Genomic DNA, 22,328 nt, shown 5'->3' with positions numbered 1-22,328 from the left:
GGAAGTCAGTTATGTGCTTCGAAGGGCATGACGATGGAGAGGATATTCACAGCCTTTCGGTTAAAATTTAGGCAAGAATGTTTCTCTGTTATAAATGTTTCATCTCTTTTCAGTAAGCCATCTTCTGAAAATTTCAAGTTATTTATCAAAACCCAAAGATGGTGACTCTAGGTACTTACAGAAGAAGGTGTAGCCATGCGTGCATCCTAATTCGTTGTAACCATACTGCGCAGTGGAGGAGACGGAGCAGCACCCAGGGACACGCGGCATATGGCGGCTCGGCCTCTGCTGGCCAGTGATACGGAGCAGCCCTCATCCTCACCGAGCCTTGAGCTCTCGTGGAGATACCCCCCGGGTCCCACCTCCCTGACAGTCGCTGTGCAGAGAAGTGTGAAGTTGCTGTTCAGATGCATGATGGTGTAACTGCAGGCACACCATCTTATCCAATTCTGTTTTCAAGAAAGTGCACCATAGAATTTTACCTATGATTCACTCCTGCCACAGATCAGAAGCTGACACAGGTGTTGCCACTCACTCGAGGATGGGTTTTCTCTTCTGCTTCTCAGTGGTTCTCACTTCCCAGGTGGCTGGCTAATTTTTCTCTGAGCCTGTGGTACCAAAGAACTAGCTGGCTGGTCTTCACACCTGGAACCACTTCTGGTTCCCAGGTGTTCAGGGTTCTGAGGAGGACATTTTGGTAGAATTAGTGGGTCTTGGAGGCTTGTTTTGAGAGTAGCTTTTGCCTTTCCTGACTCCCACTCCTTCACTGACACATAGACTAACCAAGCCCCCTCCTGCGGGGGGGCGGGGGGCGGTGCTTCTGGTTCCTTCTGCCCTTTCTTCACCTGGTTCCCCATGTTTCCTGTCTCTGAGCTGCTAGCTCTGCAAGTGCCCTCAAGTCCTGCCTTCCATCTGTCGGTGTCTGTTGATGCCAGGCTGCCAGAGGTGGTCGTGTCCTCAGGTACCATCTTGGTTTCCACTCTCCCTACCACATTATGCCACTCATTGCAAAGAAGCGTCGGTGAGGAATGTTTAAACCTGAAGGCCCTTATGTGGAGAAGTGAGGAGACCCATATTCTCTGTAGCTCTGTTAGGTGGAGTGAGCCTTGCTGGGCCCTATAGAGACCTATGTAGACTGGATAGAGACACTGTCCAATAGTTGGAGTTACCAGTGATGGAGCAGACCTTTTCACAAAATAAGGACGTGGGTTAGGATGGTGTGATGATGAGTGATTCTTTTTTTCTTTTTTAAAGATTTTATTTGAGAGAGAGAGAGAGTGAGAGAGAACATCAGCAGGGGGAAGAGGGAGAAGCAGACTCCTCGCTGAGCAGGGATCCTGATGCAGGATTCAATCCCAGGACTCTGGGATCATGACCTGAGCTGAAGGCAGATGCTTAATTGACTGAGCCACCCAGGTGCCCCTGATGATGGATGATTCTATATCTTGTATCGTGGAAACATGTTTGGTTTTGTGTTTTAATGTGCTAGGGGCATAGTGGTTGAGAACCCAGGCTTTGGAGCCAGCCTGCCTGGAAAGTTACTAATTCTGCCTGATGGGAGTAGTTATGGGGACTGTAAAGCACATAGATAGGTGCCTAGGACATAGTAAGTCTCAGTGATGCTATTATTACTTTAATAAAAAAAAAGAAGAAGCTGTTTTCTTTCTGTACGACCTTTAACACTATACTGCCACATCCACACACATAGTTTCCCCCCTTTCTGGGATTTTTAAATAGCTGGCCCAGGTACAGTAGGAGGGATGTTTTTGCTTTTGAAAGGGTGTTGTTTTAGAGGACTTCTAAAGCCGTGTTCCACCCTGCGGTCAAGGGGCTCCGTGATCCTGGATCTCGGATGGTTTGAATTGATGAGAGTGCTGGTCTGCTGGGCCAGAGGAGAGGGTGCTGATTTAGTGAACATTTCGCCTCCTCTCATCCAATTCTAGAGCAACCTTAGGTCAGTCCCTCTAAGTAAATATAGTGTGGGGGGGGGCATGGACTGACACAGCTGGGAGGTACTCCTGGGAACAGGGCTGTGGAGGGGCCTGTTTCTGGGAGGCAGCACTTAGCAGCTTATGGGCAGGGCTGTTGGGGGGGGGGGCGGATGGGGAACCTGCCCCAGTGTCAAGCTCAGCACGTCAACTTCTTGGGAGCAGATGCAGGCATGAGTGGGCTTGGGGGACAGAAATGCCCACTGTCACCCTGGCCCAGACTGAGCCTCCTACCCCTGTGGTTGTCCTGGAGGCAGAGATAGTGACAGCTGCTGCTGCTCTTTCTTGCAAGGAAGTAGTAAGTGCTTTGTGGGATGAGTGGGGTCGAGGGTATAGACATTCCTCCTGCGGTGGCCAACATGCAGGCCATCAGGATCGCAAAACCTTGCATGTGGGCTAAGAGAGTAAAGAATGAACAGCACCCCCCAACTCAGGTGTCTCTCTCGCTGGGGAGTGCAGTCTGAGATGCTCCAAATGCCAGCTCCTTTTGGTGGGAGCCCAGAATGCCTACACCAGGGTTTCCCAGCCTGGGCACTACTGACATTTTGAGCTGGATAATTCCTTGTCGTGGGGGCTGTCCTGTACCCTATAGGGTGTTTACCAGGGTCCCTGGCCTCTACCTACTAGATGCCAGTGTAGCACCCACCCCCCAAGGTGTGACAGTCAAAAATGTCACCGGACATTGCTGAATGTCCTGAGGGGAATTGAGAACCACTAGTGTGGTTAACCAAATCAATATGGGGTTTGCGAGGGCTCCCTTTTCTTATTACCAGGTTTGCCTCATACTGGTAGAACTGGAAGTGGGCTCTCCTTTCTTGGCTCCTCCCACCACTTCCTCACACAGTTCTGGCACAGTGACAGCAGCTTGGGCTTGGAAACACGCCTCTGGACTGTCTTCCATCGTCTGTGCCAAGGGCTGCCTGCTCCTCCTCAGACAGGCGGCTGGCTTAATCTGCCGCAGTCTCGCTGGATTGCGAGTGCAGGGTGATGTCATCGTGCCTTCCCAGGAAGGGTGGAACAAAGGACGGAGTCCCCAAGGACACGCAGCCTCATCCTCTGCTGGGCTGCTAGATAGGTTTGTTTCCCTCCCTTTCCCTCCTTCAGGCCTCAGAAGTGTTTGTTGTTCCCCAAACCATCCATTGTTAGAGGACACACTAAGCTGACTGGACTTCGTGTCTCACTGCTGAGCCCATTTCCTGCCCCTTGTGTGTCATGAGAGTGTTGGTTCTGGTCCAGTCCTTGGATGGAATCTTCCGTGCCTTTTCCAGTGCATGGTGTGAGCTGGAGGAACTTAGGCCTTATGTGACTTTTCTAGCACGCTTACGTGACCTGGGGCCTGCTCGTAAGCCGTGTGGGGAGCGTAGAAAAAGGCAGGAATGAGGACAAGAAATTGCCAGCTCTCGTTCCTCTCCTTTTATTTTTGTTCAAGCTCTCCTCCCCCTCCTCTTCTCTCCCTTCTTCCTGGACTTTCTGGGGACCTGAGGAGCCTTTCTCACACAGGTCCTCAGGCTGTGTGGAGCAGTTCTCTTCCCCACCAGTGACCTCTCTGCCTCCTCCTGGGGGAGGAGAGTCAGGGATGGGCTGCAACTCTCAGAACTGGGTGCTGGGGAAGGGCACTTACTGTCTTTTGAAACAAATCCATGGAATCCCCTCGTAAAGGAAGCTGCTAATTCAGAACCTAAAAGAAGCCAGGAGTGTTTCTGTAATGTGAGATTCACCCGAAGGAGTGACAGTTGGCTGCGGAACACCTTTTGTGCTTGTTTGTTTAGAGATACCATAATCCAAGCAGGTTTTCATTTTGATCTTGTTCCCTTGATAGGCTGGGTGTGGTAGTGATTTTGAGCCCAAACCCTTTAATAACAGCCTCGATACCCATCAAGGGCTTTATTAAAGACATTTCCAACTCCAGTGTAGCACATGAAATGTGTTATAATTTAAAAAAAAAAAATTAGTTGATCCTAAATACGTCTGAACCAGGAGTTACTTGCTATCTGTGAAAAGTACTTAGGAGAAGTTTAATGTCTTTGTATTCTGCTCTGGACCTCCTCTTTCAAAACAGCCAACTTTCAGCCAAAAAATACAGCTCCCTGTGTCAGTGTCATGAAGTTGTTGTCCAGCGTGATGATTGCGTGATTAATAATGCATGTGATCTTCTCTCTGTGACTTCTCATGATGGTACTGGTACAGCTCCTTTTTCATCTGCATTGTGCCCCTTACTACCTTTTTCTCATTCCCTCAATCCTGCCCTTTCTGATCCTTTGTCTGGTTTAGGTGGCCATTGTCCCAGGGAAAGGCCCTCTGTTCTGCTGGACAAACTGTTCCTTTAGGGAAGGGCTGAGCTGGGAGGAGCTGCTCACTGAAGCAGGTGGCCAGCTGCCTCACCTGCCAGGCTGGCTATAGTACAGGCTCACCCTCTGGCGGCTCTGCCTGGCTCCCTCCCTGTGCTGGGGTAGCTTGGAGGCCTCAGCAAAGCCTTCCAGGCAGACCTCCCAGGATGCTCTGGTCAGCCTGGGAGCCCAGCATCTCTAGGCCACCAGGTACATGCCTTATAAGCAAAGTTGGCTTTTTAGTTGTCACCTAGTAGTGGTGAAATACATTAAAAATTTTGGGGATCTGCTCCCTTTTTTGTAGATTAATGATAAACATCTTGGTGGGTTTGGGCTTACACTGAAAGGAGTAGATCTTGGGTCTTTTGGTGTAAATTCATGCTACAGAACCAGAAGTGGGGTGGGTAACTGACAGAAGGGTATCTCTGTAGAAAACAGTCAGTGAGTACGAATGGGTACGGGTACATTCTGTCCACCCCTGTCGAAGGTTTCAGCAGCCTGCATTTAGAACATTCTGCAGAGGCAAGAAGTTTGGAAACCTGTTTGTACGGATATGAAAGGCCTGTTCTGGGCAGATGTGTCTAGAATTTTAGGCTTTGGATTGGACAGAACTTGATCAGTGAGGCTTGAAAAACTTAATACTCTTTCCTGGATGACTTGGATCTTCAGCTGCCGCGCTTTAGACCATCAACTAGCAGTTCCCTTTTCAGTGAGTGGTTGAAGTATGGAGAGTATAGCTGTCCGCTCATCTTACGGAAGGGGACCCTGAGCCCAGTATCTCGGCACATTTTTGGCGAAACCTTGGGCCCAGGCCCTGCTCTCCCAGTGCCTGGCCAAATCTCTTTGTACCTCACCACGTTGCCTGCCATTTTTCTCTGCTGTTCATGGGGCGTGGGACTCAGCAGGTCAGAGTGTCATTACAAATCAAGGTCATGAGTGAATTCATCTTCTGATCCTTTGTACGTGAGGGAAGCAATTTCTTGCTGTCTCCTTAGCTTCTCTACCCCACATCCCTCCATCTAATGTGTACTTCCCTAACACACGCCTTTTGGAGGAATAATAGTAGCTGCGACTTATACATTAGAAACTTTACCAGATGTGAGGCTACTGGGCAGGGCTGCACAGACCCCCCCTGTGCTCCACTGTATCCTCTGGCCTCTTCAGCAGAGAGGAAAGAAAATGAAATGAATAAGAGCAAGGATATTCTGCTGGTGGTACGCTTAGCGGCTCGGATGTGTTCAAGGATTGTACAGTTCTTAGATTCCTGAAGAGTTGATCATGCTTAAGAGGAGCTGAGTTGAGGTTTCATTCAGAGTTGAGTTTTCCTGTTCTTCATTTGGCTGGGGTCTTGTGACCCTGCTAGCACATCTCTCCTGCCGGCATGCTGTAATTGATGGTAAAGTGATCTCTCTTCTGCTTGCAGATGAGCGTGAAGCCGTGCAGAAGAAGACCTTCACCAAGTGGGTCAATTCCCACCTCGCCCGAGTGTCCTGCCGGATCACAGACCTGTACACTGACCTTCGAGATGGACGGATGCTCATCAAGCTGCTGGAAGTCCTCTCCGGAGAGAGGCTGGTAAGTGGGACTGTTAGGAAGTGACTTTGCACCATAGGTCAGAGAATGGTTTTGAAAAATCAGATATGGACTTGTGTTTCCTGATGAGTTTTGCAATTAATGATGGATGTTTTTGAGAAGGAGAATCTTGATAAGTGAGATGAGCATGTCAGGAAAAGCTCCCGCATACCATTGTGAGTCTAGGTGATGTTCTTGAACTGTAATCAAGTGGCCTCATTCGGGTAATTTGTGAGGTTACTACCCTTGGTCTGAAAGATCTTGGCTGGTGTCCCCTGTTAAACAGGGCACGGTGCTGCAAATTGAAGGGCCAGACTCGGGCACTGGCTCTGAGATGAATCCGTATCCCATGAGGTCATGGAATAATTTTAAATCTGTTTCTTACGGATCCTTTGGAAAATCTGAGCTGCCGTTACAAGGTGGCAAGAATTGAACTCAGTAGTCTCTGATGTTTTTTGCTTTCTTCCTTGCATACGTTTTATTTTGGGGGTGGAGGGAGACGCTGGTGTTTTGTCATCTCCTTGGAGACACACAGCTTCTGATCAATTCATGGTGCCTTTCTTGGGCAGGGGAATTGTCAGCCCACACTGAAAATTCTATCCCCATTTTGTTTCCCAGAGCTACAGCGGCTGTCTCTGATGTGACTTTTGTTTATGAACCTTAAAGCAGTCCCTGTAACTGACCCAACAGGTTTTGTCTGGTCTCGGTTTGAAAATAGATGCTAAATTGTACCAGAGCAGATGTAGTCCATAGGTGGTGGTGGGACCGTGCCAAACGCTGACGCCCAGGGATAGAGCCCCACATCTGTAGTGACATCACCGGGAAAATAGGATGCTGGCGGTTGGCAGGGCTGCAGAAAGACCTATTTTTAACTTGAGCTCCACCCTGTAACCTGACAGCTGCACGGGTCTGTATGCAGACCAACCCACACACCTCTGACCACAGGCAAGGGGCTGCCCTGTTACTAGCCTACCAACAGAATTGCCTCTTGAGCCTGGGTAAAAACACGGTTTTCTCTCTCTCTGCCTCTCCGTTCAAGAACAGAGTCCTTTACAAAATCGTGAGGCCACATCTCATCTGTAGTGAGTTTTGTCTCCGCTCTTTGTTCCCCAAGCATACAGGTCTTGTTACCTTATCTTCTCTGAGAGTTTTGGGTCAAGCTAAACAAACTAGAAAAATAAAGGAGGCTTCTGCCCAAGACCATGATGGCTGCCCTGAAGGTAGTTTTAATAGGGTGAGATTGGGAGCAGTTGGGCTCATGTGGAGAGGATAAGGGCCTGTCATTTATTGCGTTTTGATTTGTTTTTTGAAGTGTGTCTTGTGTGAGAACCTAGGGTAGAATTATTGTGATATGCACCTTTAAATTTAATTTTTTGGGGTTTTTTTTGTTTGTTGTTTGTTTTTAAAGATTTTATGTATGTTAAGTAATTTCTGCACCCAACATGGAGCTCAAACTTATAATCCCGAGATCAAGAGTCGCATGCTCTACCAACTGAGCCAACCAAGTGCCCCTAAATTTAATTTTTGTAAGCGGACATTTCCCCCTACCTCTCAGGTCTTTTTTTTTCTTCTTTAATAAAAGTTTAGCCTAGTGTGATTATTTATTGATTTTATTTTGCTTGTTTTTGAAAATAGCTAAAAAATAATTAAAGGTTATGTGAAGAGAAATTAATTTGAACATTTATTTTGGTTCCAGTAGGGTCCAGTCTTCCAGGCTGTAGGGAGCAAAGTGTTCACCTTTGTAGGTCCATAATTCTTTAATACTAAGAAGATTGTGTCCTTGATAATGTCCACATAACAAATGGGATAAGTCCCGTTGCCCTTTATTCTGAACAGGGTAACAAAAACTTTAGTAGGGAAAAAGAAAGCAACTAACAAAGCATAAATCTTAGTCGGGTGCAGATCCCTCCCACTCCTCTCTTCGTTTGCTGTTAGCAGTACTTTTTTTTTTTTTTTTTTTTTTTTAAGCCACCCAGAGACCTAGGGGAGGGTAGGAGTGGGGAAGAACATAAGATGGGCGCCATCTCCAACCTCTCAGGCAGTCAGTGCCAGAAATTGCGTTGAGCAGGGATATACCACTTTGTGAACCCCCAAGTGCCTTAACTTCTTTCATTATTCATTCGTCACAGCCAACCTTGATTATAGGTTTGGCGGGTGATTAATCTTCTTATTCCAAAAATAAGGATACCGTAGATAGAGTGAGCTAAAGCTCTTGTTCATTCGGACTGAAGATTTTCAGCCCCTTTTAGCCCCGTGGTTTATTTGGTTCATGGAACTTTCTGGAGGGGACACAAACTATTCTCTGCTCTTGGCACTGGAGGCTGCCGAGGACTTAAGTTAGAGACCCTAACTGTAGGAGATGACCTCCCTGATGGCTTGCCCCAGAGGATCCTTGCATATGCAGAGCACAAAACTAATCAGGCGGTTGGAACTTCCAGGCCTGGTAAATTCTTTTCCACAGCTAAACGTGTCTGGTCACATAGCATTCAGTCAGCTCTGGGCTTTCTGCACCAGTGATCCCAAACCCTATGTAATGTAAACGTTTGCCTTCCATCTGGACCTGAGTGTCAGTCGGCATTTTAGCCCCATGCCTTACCATCAGCTTGGCAGTATATAACAGATGAATGTCTGAAGAACTTGAGTATCTGAATTTACTTTATTAATAAATTCTTGGAGACAGTTAAACCCTTCTTTACAGAGGAGGAAATGTGTCTGATTTTTACTAAGTTCAAAGAAACATTAGCTTAACAACCCAGGCAATTCCACCCTAACCCCATTTGGCTCAGTAAAATTTGAGTTACATATGAACAAGTTTTAAGTAGGCATTTTGGGTTATCAAGGCACTTGATTCTGCTGTATTGGGAATATCAGGAGGCAGAAATCCCCTTCTGTGGTCCTGGCTTGGACAGGAACTGTGTCTGGAGTTGTCCTTGTCTTTGCCTTGGGTATATCAGTCTATGGAGCAATGAGGAAACTCTGAGGCTGAGCCAGGAAGCTTTTCATACTTGGGTAGGATTGGGTTTTTACTTACAAAAACATTTTTTTCCAAAATCACAATGGACTGTAACTCTTCATAAAGGTGTTGCTTTAAAATCCCTTAAAAAACACAGACCCACCCTTGACTTCAGCATAAACTGAGCAGATGAAAGCTATGACCGCAGAACCTGTGTCAGTCACTTTGTCATCGGTCCCAGATCCCAGGGCCTTGGGAATAATGTTGTCAGGCTTGGACTTTGGGGGTGAAGGGGGGCCCACAGGTCACAACCCAGGTTTGAGGGTTGCCTGTGCCTGCTCCCTTTTCTCCATGGGCCTCAGCAATGAAGAATGGTTCTAAGTAAGGCCGCCAGTTTTCTGCCTTGCTCCTGCCAGGGCACTCACCTCTGACCCAGAGAGGACAAGGTTTTCTGAACACTCTACCATCCCCCAGAGCACTCAACTTTGACCCAGAGAGGACAGGGTTTTGTGAACATCTCTGTCCTTGCCCCTAGCTCCTGCCATTTCCAGTAGCAGATGTCACTGGTTTTTGCTTGCCTGCTGTTTTCTGATATTCTTTCTTCTTACTCCGTTAATCAGCGTCAAAGAAGAGAAATCAACAACAGGATTTCTTTTTTCTTTGCCACCGTTAATTCCAAAACAGGCTGAGCTAGGTGGGGAAGATAGATTTACCACGAGATTTGTTAAGCCTTAAATCAACCATGTTGAACTGTGCTGAGTGAGTTTTACATAAAGCCTTTGTTAGGAGAGCCGTACTGGCATGTGTTGTTGAAATGGGGTTTGTGAACTGGCCACAAAATCTACCTGTTGTTTGTAAGATCATTTGTTTGGGAGAATTTTCTTTTGTTTAGAACAACCAGCCACAGAAGAACACCCCCATTAAATTGCAGTCTAATTTTAACTGCAAAAAGTGCAAAACGTGAGTAGTGATAGGTATGCATGATGAAGTACTGAGGGATTGGCCCAGAGCCCTAGAATTCAGAAGGGGCAGTAAGCCTTCTGGATGGCAAGTGTGCAGGGTCCCATGAGGATCCAGGAGGAGGGGTTCGGGTGTGGATGGCAGGAGAAGATAAAGGTCAGGTGTCTGCTATGAGGGAGAGTGAGGAGCACTTTTGGTGGTGGGCATCAGGAAGGAACTGGGGGTAGGGAAGTATCCCAGCTAAACTGGAGGTGGTTTTTGGAAAGAGTGCTGATGGTGACTTGAGAGTGTATTGCTTTTTAGTATACACTGTCACATCTACCATCTCACCGAGTTCTCACAGTCTAATGAAGTGGGCAGTTAGACTTTATGGAAGAAATAGGCAGCGCTGACCAGGATCTTGCCCAAGGCCAGTGTCACTAGTAAGTCATAGAACCTGGACTCTAGGCTGCTCTCCTGTTTGTTGGTGCCCTCCTTTCCTGCTGAGCCCTGCTGAAGGGAAATACTCATTGAAAGAGGTCCCAGCCAGTGAGGAGACAGGCAGGACCTAGTGGAACACAGTGTGTTAATCCTTGATTAATTTTAATTGGACAAAAATCGTTTATACTCGTTAAAGCTCAAAACTTGACCGAGGACCTAGTGTGACGTGAGTTTGGCTATGTCATGTATTAGAGGAGATTTTGGAATTAGTGCTTCCCATTGTACCATCTGAATTAATTAGAGCCATTTGTGTGTGTGTGGTCAAACTATTTTTGATTGAAAGACAAAAACATAAGTAAGTTATCTGTCACATTGGAATGTGGAGACCAGTTAGTAGTCTTTTCTCCATTTCCTCTTTAACTGAACAAGGGATCATTAGAATTCACCTTGCAGGTTAGTAAGCCTTTCACTCTCCAACACATACATTGTATTTTATAGCTGGAAGTGACTTTGGTTACCACTAAGTTAGATCCCTTCATTTCATAGGTACTGAGATTCAGAGTAAGTGGCCAGCTGGGCCACCGAGCTAGTATAAGGCAGATAGAGTCCTAGAGTCAGCATCTCCCGCTTCCCAGGGCTGGTGCTCTGTCCCCCATGTAATCCTTGGAGAGCTGGTGCTCCAGGTGGCTTCAAGGTAACCTGGGACACCCATAAAGAAAAGTCTGAGGGAGTGGGGGTTCCAGGGTGGAACAGCATGGCCCACCTCCCAGGTAGCCTACCAAGACACCCTGCCAGAAATCCTCCCCTGTGTCTTCCTCTTTTACTCAAGGAGGCCAGATCACTCTAGGAAACATTTGTTTTCTCTTTGCCATCTCTAAGCTCTAACAGAAACCCTGCATTGTGATTGTTCTCTAGTTCTGCAGATCCTGACACCCTGCAGGGGATAAAAGACTCAAACTCAAGGATGGCCAGGCAGTGGAGGCACCATGGTGGACCAGGGACCATCCAGCTCCTTCGTTGTTTTCTAAGGGCACTGGGTCCACTCGGGCGGGTTTGCCCAAGGCCACACTGCTTCTCAGAGGCGGGGCTCGGACAAGTTGCTCTAATAAGCATTTGGAATTGTGTCGTCAGGTGCTAGGTGGTTCTTTCACCCTGTAATTTCCACTCCTTCTTTGGAGTCTGAAAAAGGATGGGTCTGGGGTGAAGCCTAGGATAGAGCTCTGTTTGATGAAGATTTGGGACTAGAAGGGACAGAAGGGACCTTGGGAAGGGACACAGGAAAAGTGCCTACAAGAGCAGGGAAGCTTGTTAAAATGATTTAAAGGAGGATCCCTAAAAATGGGCGTTTCCTCAGAGGGACCGTTCTGCTGCCACCACAGCCGCCACTCATTTCTGCATCACATGTGCGTCTGGCATCGATCCTCTCCCCACGTGAATGGCATTTCAGACTGCCCCATCAGAAGTGACCTCCAGGACAGAAAGACACACGTTGCGGTGGGAACGCACCAGTGTCACAGTGGAAATTTGACAGTAATTAATGGAGGCAAGACCGGGAACACTCCTTTTCTTGGCAGAATCAGCCGCTTTTGGGGCGCGGCCTCAAGAAAGTGTTTATTACTGAGGACTGCACCCCCCCCCCGCCCCGGTTCCATTGTGTTCAGTTTTCTCCATTGTTATCTCTCTTTTCCTTTTAAGAGAATGGAAGTTTAGTAATATAAAAATAGCTCTTTAAAAAAATGGAAACTATCTGCCAGATGGGAACTGGGTCTGTTTCCTTTCACGTGGAAATATGCACCACTCTTAGTTCTTGGTGTAGCAGGAAGAGAACGAGCTTTGGAATCCTTGCCGGCCACGTGGATTACTCCCATGTGTCTAAACCAGTGTCTTCTCCTCGGTGAAGTGTTACTGTGAGGGTGAAATGTGATCACTGCCACGAACCACCTCACAAAGAGGTTAACTAGTTGCTCAGTTAGTGGCAGCTGAGAATGTTGAGATCTTGGGAGCGCTGTTGTCTCAATGACCAGTGTGTTCCAAGGTATAGCTCCGTGAGATAGTTCATACTTCCTAAGATGAATTTCCCGCCATCACTGCTCCCTTAACTGGCCCTGCTCTTGTGCCCTAAAACATGATAGCAAACCGAACAGGAGACCTGGCAGCTGGTATTCTTGAGTTTTAGTCTCGGTTCTTACTCCCGCTCCTGCTCCGCCACCAGCATTGAACCTCACGGTGTCCTGTTTATTTTGGCTTAGACGGTGTGAATGCGGAGGGAGCGTCCGTGGAGAGGAAATGTGGGAAGTGTTTGAGAAACGTGAGGGTGGTGAAGGGGGTGAGGTGATAAAGCCCATGGACTAATCGTGACTGTGCAGTACGTAGCCCAGTTTGAATTAGTAGCTGCAGAGCAGTAATAATATTTAAAATGTCTGTAAATCATGTTTCTCAGACTTGTTTCCTAATAAGCTTTGAACTATATAGAGCTCTCACTACGTATAGAAGCCCCAAGTGTCGCGGTTTGGGTATTTTCACATCCTTTCCCCTCCATCGGGACACCACCCAGTCACATTTTTCTCTACCACTTTTTCTTTTCGTTCCAGTCCAGGATTTAACTTGGGGTGTCAGGATTAGAAGAGTGGTTTCTCCTGACCTCAAAATCAGGTTTCTCCTGATTTTGAGCTTGCCTTTCAATTGAAGCATGTCAACTTCTCAGGCTCTTATTGGGAAAGTTCTGTCTAGAGCCTAAATATTTCCTGTTGTCTCCAGAGAGGTGTATTATATCTAAACACAGAGAGAGGTGGGAGTCCCCCTTTTTTGTTTTAGGTAGAATTGTCGGGAGGAAACAACTTTTGAGATGTCCTTTGCTGGGAGAAAGACATTTTGTGTGTTTGAGAATGCCGTATGATTAGCTTACCATTTCATTTATGTAACAGCCCTTTGAGATAATTATTGATGTTCTAACCAGTTTATGGGTAAACAGTTGAGAAGCAGGGCTCTGATTTGCTAGAAAGTGGTGAAATTGTAACTTGAATATAGGCATTTCAACAGCACAGTTTTTGTCCTCTATGTCGAATTGTCCAACAGAAGCATATTGCATAGGGCTGGTTTGCTCATGTGTGATGACTGAAAAGGTAAAAGGCCGTGAACAGTAGGGAAATTTTAGGAAACGGAGTTCCTCCCCCTCCCCCCAATCTTGGATTGATTTGAGGGAGAATTGCAAAAAAGAAGAATGGTTCCTGAAAGTTTTCCTTTTCTTTTCCCCCTGCCTTTTGGAAGTTCATGAGGTTTGTTTGTTTTTAACCACTTGAAGGAAGGAGTCCAGTCATTTACCTGAAGAGGCTTGTCTAAATTTTTTTTTCCAGTTCCTTCCTGGTGTTTCCAATGGCTGGTGCTTTTCAGGGACTTGAGTTGCATCTGGGTCTGCAGTGAACCATCCATTGCTCATCTGGCATGGCCAGTAGCATCCACTGAGGTCCCTGCGACATGGCATGAGGCCTCGTCAACCTGCAGGGAAATGGGACATAGGTTCCACTGAGATTTTGTAGAAAGAGAACAGAGGCTTGGAAGGTCTTGTGTGTTTGCGATTGAGTTTTTCAAGGTTGAGTCTGAAAGAACAGTGGTTATGCCTGTGGAGCCTGGGAAGATACCGACAACCCCCCATCTACTCCCTGTTCCCCTCCTCTTTAGCTCCTTCTGATTCCATCTGCACCGTTTCTCCCACCCTCAGTTAGGAAATGACCTCTGCTGCTCCCTTCGAGGCATGCTTGGGGACTGTGTGCTGCAGGAAGTAGAATGGCCTTGTCCTCGTTGCTCTGCAGGCCTCGGCACTGAGACACTTTAGGTTTGAAACAGCACATGTCGGCCGACCCGTCTCCCTAGTCAGGTGCACAGTTGTTGAAAAGAGAGGAGAGGGAAAAGCTCCGGGACAGCGGGAAGCGTCAGCCTGTCAGCCTGAGGTGCAGCCTGCGCTAGCGGGGGCTGTGCTGGGAGATGGAAAGGAGAGAAGGACAGAGCCGGGCAGTGGAGACATGAGCTTGCTCTAGACCCAGTAGATGATGGAGACCCACAGAGAATTTCCTGTGTGTGCCTTGATCTTTTGCTTTGTTTATTCAGAATGTTCACCTTCCCAGAGCTTCTTGGATTGGATATAACTGGGTAGAAGGAAGAGACATTGGGCTATTCAAATTACACTGCTCTCATGCCGTCTTTTCCATTACCCTTCTGAGTGAGTCACACCCTTTCTCCCAGCCCTCCGCATCACCCTCACGAAACCGCCACGTGGAAATTCTCCTCATTTTGGTAGTGTGCCCCTTTTCATTTTGAGCCAGCTTTAGGAAATAACCCAGACCTGCAGGTAGCAAACCTATTTTTATGGTTAAAGCAGTCAGAAAAGTCCTCAGGGGTGTTTTGCCAGGCATCTGCAGAAAACTGTGTGGGTGGCCGCAGTAGCTCTGAAATCATTTAGGGAGATTGGGTTCCTTTCTGTCTAACCTTCCAGCTTCTGTGCTCATTTGTAAACTGTGTCCCTTGCATGATTAAACAAACCTCTGAAGAGGGATCACCATCCCTTAAGTAAACTTTTCTCTTGCAAGGATGTTAGGTAAATACTGTCCTTGCACCGAGCGAGCGCACACGTTTTTGAATGTTTTGGTTTGGGTAGGAGAGTGCTGCATGAACGGGCTCTGGGCTCCCAGCCTGTCGATGCCCCGTTGTATGATCTGTTTCTACCATCTGCTCCCGTTTCTAGCCTAAACCCACCAAGGGACGCATGCGCATCCACTGTCTGGAGAATGTGGACAAGGCCCTTCAGTTCCTGAAGGAGCAGAGAGTCCATCTTGAGAACATGGGCTCCCATGACATCGTGGATGGGAACCACCGGCTGACCCTCGGCCTCATCTGGACCATCATCCTGCGCTTCCAGGTGAGGACACTTGGCCCCAGGATTCTCCCTTCTTCCTGCATATGAGCATCCTTGTGAACCTGGCCTCCCCATTCCAGAGGGACCAGGAAGACCACGTTGAAATGGCATCCCAGAGTCCGGTGTGCGGAGCTGTGTGTCACATGCAGCTGCCGTCAGCACACGGCAGCTACCACATCCTCCCTCAGTTTTGCCAGCCCCTGAAAAGTTCTCTTGTCAGATAAGGAGTTTCTGGGCTGCATCCCTACCCACCACTTGTCTGGTACCTCCTCCAAACGCCTGGTGTCTGACACTAGGCTTTCAGGAGCAAAGATACAAAGACGTGGTTGATGCTAGGGTCCTGGCACCAGGCTGACCGAACTTCACCAGATTGTAGCACATATCCTGGAACATTCTTAGGAGAAGCTGTTTAGGATTATGACACAGGGTGGGCTCTCTTTTCACTTTCTCATTCTCCTTTCGATGTGAGGAAGCAGTTTTCAGGGGAATTGTGCAAAAGCCTCATGCTTGTTTGATTGGTGACAGTTTTATGGGTTTTTATACTCAACGGGAAGGCTCTAAGTATAGAAGTACTCTAGGCCAGAAGGTACTCTCAAGGTCATTCTGTGTCATGTCTTCACGTTGTGAGGAAAGGGAGGAGCCTCATCCAGGGTTACAGAGCCGGTCAGGACTGCCCTGCTTGCTTCTGACACTTGAAGAGAGAGCTCCGAGTTTTCAGCACGGTGGAGCACCTCTGGCCTGGTTACTGGCTCTCTCCAGGCAGTCCTTCCTGCTCCTGCTTTTCAATTAGAATTGAAATGCAGGAAACACTTCTTACCAAAGCGTTAGGTTACTCCGCAAACAAATGTCCTAACAGTCCTTTCTCCTGGGTGGCTCTGTTCTCTGTGCCTTTCCTTCCTGTTCCACGCCTTTGATACAAAGTCTGATTGATTTTTCTGGCTAAATAAAAATCTCACCAAAAAAGGGCGAAAGCAGAAATCAAATTATAGCTCTCTTTGTATTCTTCGTAGAACTCTGAAATCAGCCTGTAACCAATTGTTTTCTTTCTCGTTTCCCCGGGGAGTGGGTTCGAGTTAACAGTGTTCTGGGTGTGTGTGTGGGAGGAGGGGGTAGGAGCTCAAACAGAGCTGTCCACAGAAACTCCCTAAACAGGTGGTTCCCGAGCCACGCGGGTCCGTCCCCCCCCCCGCCCCGAGGCCTTGGGAAAGTTTTTTTTACTAATTTAGATTCCCTGGGTCGCAGTCCCAGTGATTCTGATTTAAGTAGTTCTGAAGAGGGAACCACTGTTGAAGATGAAATCATGAATGGAGTTAATGACAACATCAGTGACTCTATTTTGCGAACAGAACTCTTTTTGTAGGTTTCTGTCAGTTCCTAAATGATTTGAAAATGGAGTGAATACCATTAAATCCATTAATTATAGCTCTCATTCTTAGGCCAACAGAGGTGGAATTAGTAGGCCCTTCCTTGAGCTTCACCTCCGTTTTGTAGAGTAAAAAGTTCTCTTTTTGTTGCCTTTGACCGGTAGTAATCAGAGCGTGGAAGGGCATCCTGATGGTGGCCTCTCTTCACATCGGGTCATTGCCCACGTTGGTGAGCTGGCACACGCAGCCCTTTCCAGGATTCTCAGCATGAATTGGGTTGAGTCATTGACTAATTAGCTTCCTGACAGCTTGCCTTTTTCTGTACTTGAACTTGTAAATGCTGATACGTACTTTCTCTTTCCTTTGGGGCAAGAAACATAGGCTGCTGTTGCCGCTGCATGGCCTGCAGGGTTGGTGTCTTACGTGACCTAGCTTCCGTCCAGCAGCTATATTAAATCAGTACCCGTGCCACAAATAGGTATTGATTCTGCATCAGCCAAGGCCCAGCTCACTTTCTGCTTCCTTTGTGAAGCTTCCCCACATTCCACAGAGATCGCTCTTTCCCCCAGCTCCTGAACATACAGCCTTGTCTTGCATTCCCAGTGCGCATGTGTGTGTGCATGTGCACATGTGTCCAGAGCCCTCACGACGTGGCCTGCCCCGTCTGTGCATAGCAGGTATCCATTAAATACTAATGATGACTGTTTCCTTCTGCTGTCCATTTAAGAGAGAGTAAAGGATGTTGTGGGAAACTGGAATGAAAGTCTTGCCTTGTGGAAATAGGGAGCTGTCATTTCGGAAGGACAGACTGTGTTTCTAAATGACCAATCTATCTGGAGATAGATTCCCTTCTTCACACAGAAGCATGAGATGATCGACAGGGGTTAATATGTAGAATTCTACCTGCCTTTCCTGATGAGTCTGTGTCTTACCCCTTGAATAAGGTTATTCTTTCACATTTAATTTCTGCACAAGAGCTAATGATCCTAATAATAGAGTTTGGAGTTTATGCAGACTCACACTCCACATACTTAGCACAGTTTAAAAAGGGTAATTTTTTTAGAAGTATAATTATTTCAGTTTCTAGGGGTTTTTCCTAGTTGAAGGTTTCTAACTTTTTAATCTTATATTTATATATTTTATCCTCCTTCTTCTCTTTTCCAGAAAGAATTCTGGGGCATGTCTTTAGATTAAATGGGAAGACCCATGACGGATCAGGGCAGGGAAGCTTGGAATAGCTAGAGCTAGAAGATGACGGATGGCCTTCTAGGCCAACGCCGTTTACCCCCGATGCCTGTCCCACATTGTACGATTATAGGCAAGAATCTAAAGACAAAAGGGTATTTAGAGCATTTGTCTAAAATCACATAACTGGTAGGGCGGCCCTTATCCAAAGAGTTAACATTGATGGGTTCCTTGTTAAGAGCTCAGCATTTCATATTCCTTCTTGGTTTAAGTGCACAGTAGCGCTGTGAGGCAGCCATGGTTGCTGGTGCCGTGCCTCTTCCTCAGATGGGACGCCGAGCGGCTTGCCTAGGGACACACAGTAGGCGGTTTTAGACCCAGGCAGTCTGTCGTTGGTGCCAGTAGACCGGGCTCTGTGTGTGATGTTGGTTTTATGCTCTCCGTGTGTGGCTTATGAATGCAGACTGTCTCCGTCCAGTCGGGCTGCTGTAACAAAACACCACAGAGAAGGTAGCCTACAAACACTAGAAATTCATTTCCCACAGTTCTGGAGGCGAAGTCTGAGATCAAGCCAGCCTGGCCTGGGAGGGCCCTGTTCTGGATCGCACACTTCTCACTGTGTCCTCACGTGGTGGAAGATACTGACGATCTCTCTGGAGCCTTTTTTTTTTTTTTTTAAATAAGGCACTAATCCTGTTCATGAGGATCCTGCCCTCTGCTAGGCCCCACCTCTAATACCATTGGGAGTTAGGGTTTCAGCGTAAGTTTGGGGGAGCCACAGACTTTCAGACTGTAGCACAGACCATGGAAGGCTGCAGTGTGGGTGCGTTCTCTGAGAATTTGGTTCAGCTTTTAGGAAAAGGTATATATGCTGTCCTCATCAATGAGGGATATGTGTGAAAAATATTTCATCGTAAAAAGCTCAACCGAAGATTTTTCTGGGGTCTGACGAGGTGCAGGGTGTTTACAGTGAACACTTGTAGTTGGAAAGATGGGCTCTTTTGAGCTTGGAAGTGACCCCTAATGGGAAGGGGGGTTCTGGGAACAGGTAAGTAGCCTTCACTTCCTTCTTATCTCTGCACAAAGCAGAAAACCCAGTCGGTGTTTCTGTGAGGTGAACCTCGAAGAAAGCAGTTTTCTTCGGCACAGTAGGTAGTCTACACGGCTGGGTTGTGATCTGAAGCGTACCCCTCGTGTATGCGTAGAACTGTTCTTCTGTGGCTGTCACTAGGCAGCTGACCCCTCTGTTGGTCTAATACCTGTTTGTACATCTTAGATCCAGGATATCAGTGTAGAAACTGAGGACAACAAAGAGAAGAAGTCTGCCAAGGATGCGTTGCTGTTGTGGTGCCAGATGAAGACGGCCGGGTGAGTATGAGCTCACGGGGTCAGGGCCACGTGCCCAGGACAGAGCACCGCTGCGGCCATCGCTTCTGCGGTGTTGACCACTGTCTCTTCCGCTGCTTCCATGGAGCAGTCTTGTCAGCGCATAAGCAGTTGATAGCTGACATTGTGGCTAGCTCGCAGTGTGGAAGGAGTTCTGACTGAGACTCTGGACCTGCCATCGCCACAGTCAGTTCCTTGTCTTTAGTAAGGAAGCTCCAGGAGTAGTAGATCTTGAATTTTAAAACCCTGAAACCATGTTTAAGAATCACATCCATAATATTTAAAAAAAAAGCAATTGTGGGTTTTCTCCTCCTTTTAATTTTTGCTGCTTTGGGGAAGCTTTATGCAGTCAACTTAAGAGTAGTCTTTTTTTTTTTTTAAGATTTTATTTATTTATTTGACAGACAGCGAGAGAGGGAACACAAGCAAGGCGAGTGGGAGAGGGAGAAGCAGGCTTTCTGCCTAGCAGGGAGCCTGATGCAGGGCTTGATGCCTGGACCCTGGGATCACGACCTGAGCCAAAGGCAGACCCTTAACGGCTGAGCCACCCGGGTGCCCCAAGAGTAGTCTTGACACGTTACCTGTCTCAGTTTTCCTTCTCTTTATTCTTCCCTTGAAATTTTAGTGAAAATACTTTTTTAGAGAACTGCATCTGTTCTGTTACTCACTGAAATTGTTGGGTCGCATAGTATTTACAACCGATTTTGTACCAGGTGAACTGGAGAGTTATTTAGTCAGAACATCTTTGAGGATAGTTATAACTGTAATGGACACAATCAATTAATGGTAAGTATGGAACTCACAAAGAAGGGTATACCTAATAAGGGGATCAACTTAGTTATAAGCCTTTAATCAGCCACAGATACAAAGTCTGTCAATGGTGTAGAATCGCTGAGTGAATAGGGGTAGGTCTCAAATAGGGAAGTTTTTCAGGGAGATACTTGGTTTATAAAACTTCATTCAGTTCAGTAATAGAAGGAAGAAAGCTGAGTGTCTCATGGACAGGTCATCGCAGCTGCTTCCTCTCTCCCAGAATCCGTATCCTAGTGACCACAGGGTCCTGGTATCTTTGCAGAGGAGAAAGCCAGTAGAGGCAAAGAGGTCTCAGAGGCGTTCGGGTTGTGGTCACTTTTTCATTTGTAACCATGGTGTTTTAAATCTGAGACTCAGTTCACATCTTTTGTCCAGTTGACTTACCAAGAAAGAAAAGCCACATGGATGTGTGCTTTATTTTTATTTTATAGCAAGCCGAAGTTGAAGCAATATTTGCTCTGACTTGATTATACTTTGGATGTTCATGGCCTCACATTTTTACAGTACTTAACAAGCTTTTTCTTGAACACCGGATTTCACAGAACCGTTAATCTTTATTTGGTAATTCTGTTGCTCTTTCTCTTGTGCTTTGTCTCTGTAGGTACCCGAACGTCAACATTCACAATTTCACCACGAGCTGGAGGGACGGCATGGCCTTCAATGCACTAATACACAAACACCGGTAGGTTACATCCTCAGAAACCATACTAACAGTTTTGGGGTAGAATGTGGATATTCTCTTGTCCAGATCTGGGTGACTTTTGACCCTCATATCCATTGCCTCAGATGTTGCGCCACGGTGGGAATTCCTGCGTTGCGTGTGAGGAAAACGTGAGAGAATGTGTAAATTCTCCCAAACAAACAAGGTTGCTCATTATCTTCAGCTCTCTTAATAAACTTTGAACTGTTTGTTCAAAAATCAGGCTTCATTGTTTGATGATTAAATACTGTTATAGAGTTTTTACTCTGCTGAGGGGAGGTTTCTACCATTTTTGGAGTAAAGATCATGTCTCATTGGTCACATGTGTTCTTAAGCCATGGTTTTTGTCATGTCCCACTCTCGTTCTGCATAGGCCTGACCTGATAGATTTTGACAAACTAAAGAAATCCAATGCACACTACAATTTGCAGAATGCATTCAACCTGGCAGAGCAGCACCTTGGCCTCACTAAACTGTTGGATCCGGAAGGTAAGGACTCGAGAGATGGAAGGTGGGACTTTTAGCATCTCTAGGAGTGAGGGCTGACAGGAAATCTGCTGTCAGTTTATTTGTGCAGTGTGCTCTGGGAATTACTCAAGGAAGAGGAGCTTAATTTCGGTGTGGGAATTACTTGAAGATTTGTGCAAAGGATTATATTTGAAAAGGCCTTGAAAGACAAGTATGATTTAAATGTGTTTGGAGAGAGAGGGCTTGCGTTTGGAGAGAGAGGGCTTGCAAGGCACAGGCACTTGAGTGAGCAGAGATGCAGAACCAGGTATGAGGAAGGTGTGTTTGGGGACTAACAGTTCCATTGGGAATGGTGTTTAGAGTAATAATAGGAACTACCACTGGAAAGGTGGGTCGGGGCCCTATAGGTCAAAATTTTTAGAGGTTATTCATCAGTCATTGAAAGTTCTTTGCAGCTGTGCTCAATGAAGGGACCCTGCCGTAGGCTGTCAGTGAATGCTTGTTGACTGACATTCATCCCAAGGTGGCAAGCAGCCTTGCGATCAATGGGTACAGACCGGGGGTTGGGTGGGTGGGGGGCTTGTAGGAGGCTGTGCAATGTTTGCTTTGAGCAAGAAGAGCTTAAGTGAGGAAGGTGCATCAGGAAACGGGAACGTGTGGATGGAAGAAGGATTAGGATTCGCAGTCCCTTCTTAGGGCTGACTGCCTGGAGGCATGGCGTCCCATGCTCTGCCCGGAGCTGCTCTCTACTCAGGGTCCTTGCAGCAGGACCCTAAAGACTTACTGCAGCTGGCATGCAGCTGACCTGTGTGGGGCATTCCCTCAGGTTGTAGCTCCCTTACTTGACAGAATCCTAATTCCTGGCTTTTAGCAGGAGCTGTCACGGGTACTTTTTCTTATTTTGTTGAAAAGCGTTTGAAATATAAGAGGATTTGTTTGTAGTACTGGAGCTTTTTAGATCACAGCTCTTAGCTGTGAGCAAATACTAGAGAGAGAACACTGTGAGTGAAAGTTTAAAGTTCTTATAAATATAGAACAGGAAGTTTAACTCCCCAAGGGCAGATTGAGGTCATGAGGCTGCCAAGCAGGCTTGCTATTTTCCAATGCATTAGATTCACTGATATGTTCCCTATGCAGGAAGCTGGGAGAAAATTATCTTTGTGCTAACCCATTAAATGATTTCTTAATATAAACAAAACTAAAATTCCTTGGGCTGTGATTAATCTTTCTTCTTAACTCCTATTTTAACTCTGAGAAGACATTCTTCTTCAGCCATAGCTCTT

The 22,328-nt window shown here is 46.8% G+C and overlaps 1 protein-coding gene across 3 annotated transcripts in view; it reads left to right on the top strand.

Moving 5' to 3' along the window:
* The window catches only part of SPTBN1 (spectrin beta, non-erythrocytic 1), a 139,597-nt gene that overhangs the window by 63,575 nt on the left and 53,694 nt on the right, over positions 1 to 22,328 (top strand). For all 3 annotated transcript variants that reach the window (XM_040623478.1, XM_040623477.1, XM_040623479.1), the window contains exons 2-6: positions 5,739 to 5,890; positions 14,959 to 15,132; positions 18,955 to 19,046; positions 20,479 to 20,559; positions 20,951 to 21,066. In XM_040623478.1, coding sequence (XP_040479412.1) covers positions 5,739 to 5,890; positions 14,959 to 15,132; positions 18,955 to 19,046; positions 20,479 to 20,559; positions 20,951 to 21,066 — 615 coding nt within the window. The remainder of the gene's footprint in view (positions 1 to 5,738; positions 5,891 to 14,958; positions 15,133 to 18,954; positions 19,047 to 20,478; positions 20,560 to 20,950; positions 21,067 to 22,328) is intronic.

The sequence above is a fragment of the Ursus maritimus genome, unplaced genomic scaffold (genome assembly GCF_017311325.1).
Source record: "Ursus maritimus isolate PB19 unplaced genomic scaffold, ASM1731132v1 scaffold_6, whole genome shotgun sequence".
Classification (NCBI taxonomy): domain Eukaryota; kingdom Metazoa; phylum Chordata; class Mammalia; order Carnivora; family Ursidae; genus Ursus; species Ursus maritimus.
This window is presented reverse-complemented; position numbering and strand designations above follow the sequence as displayed.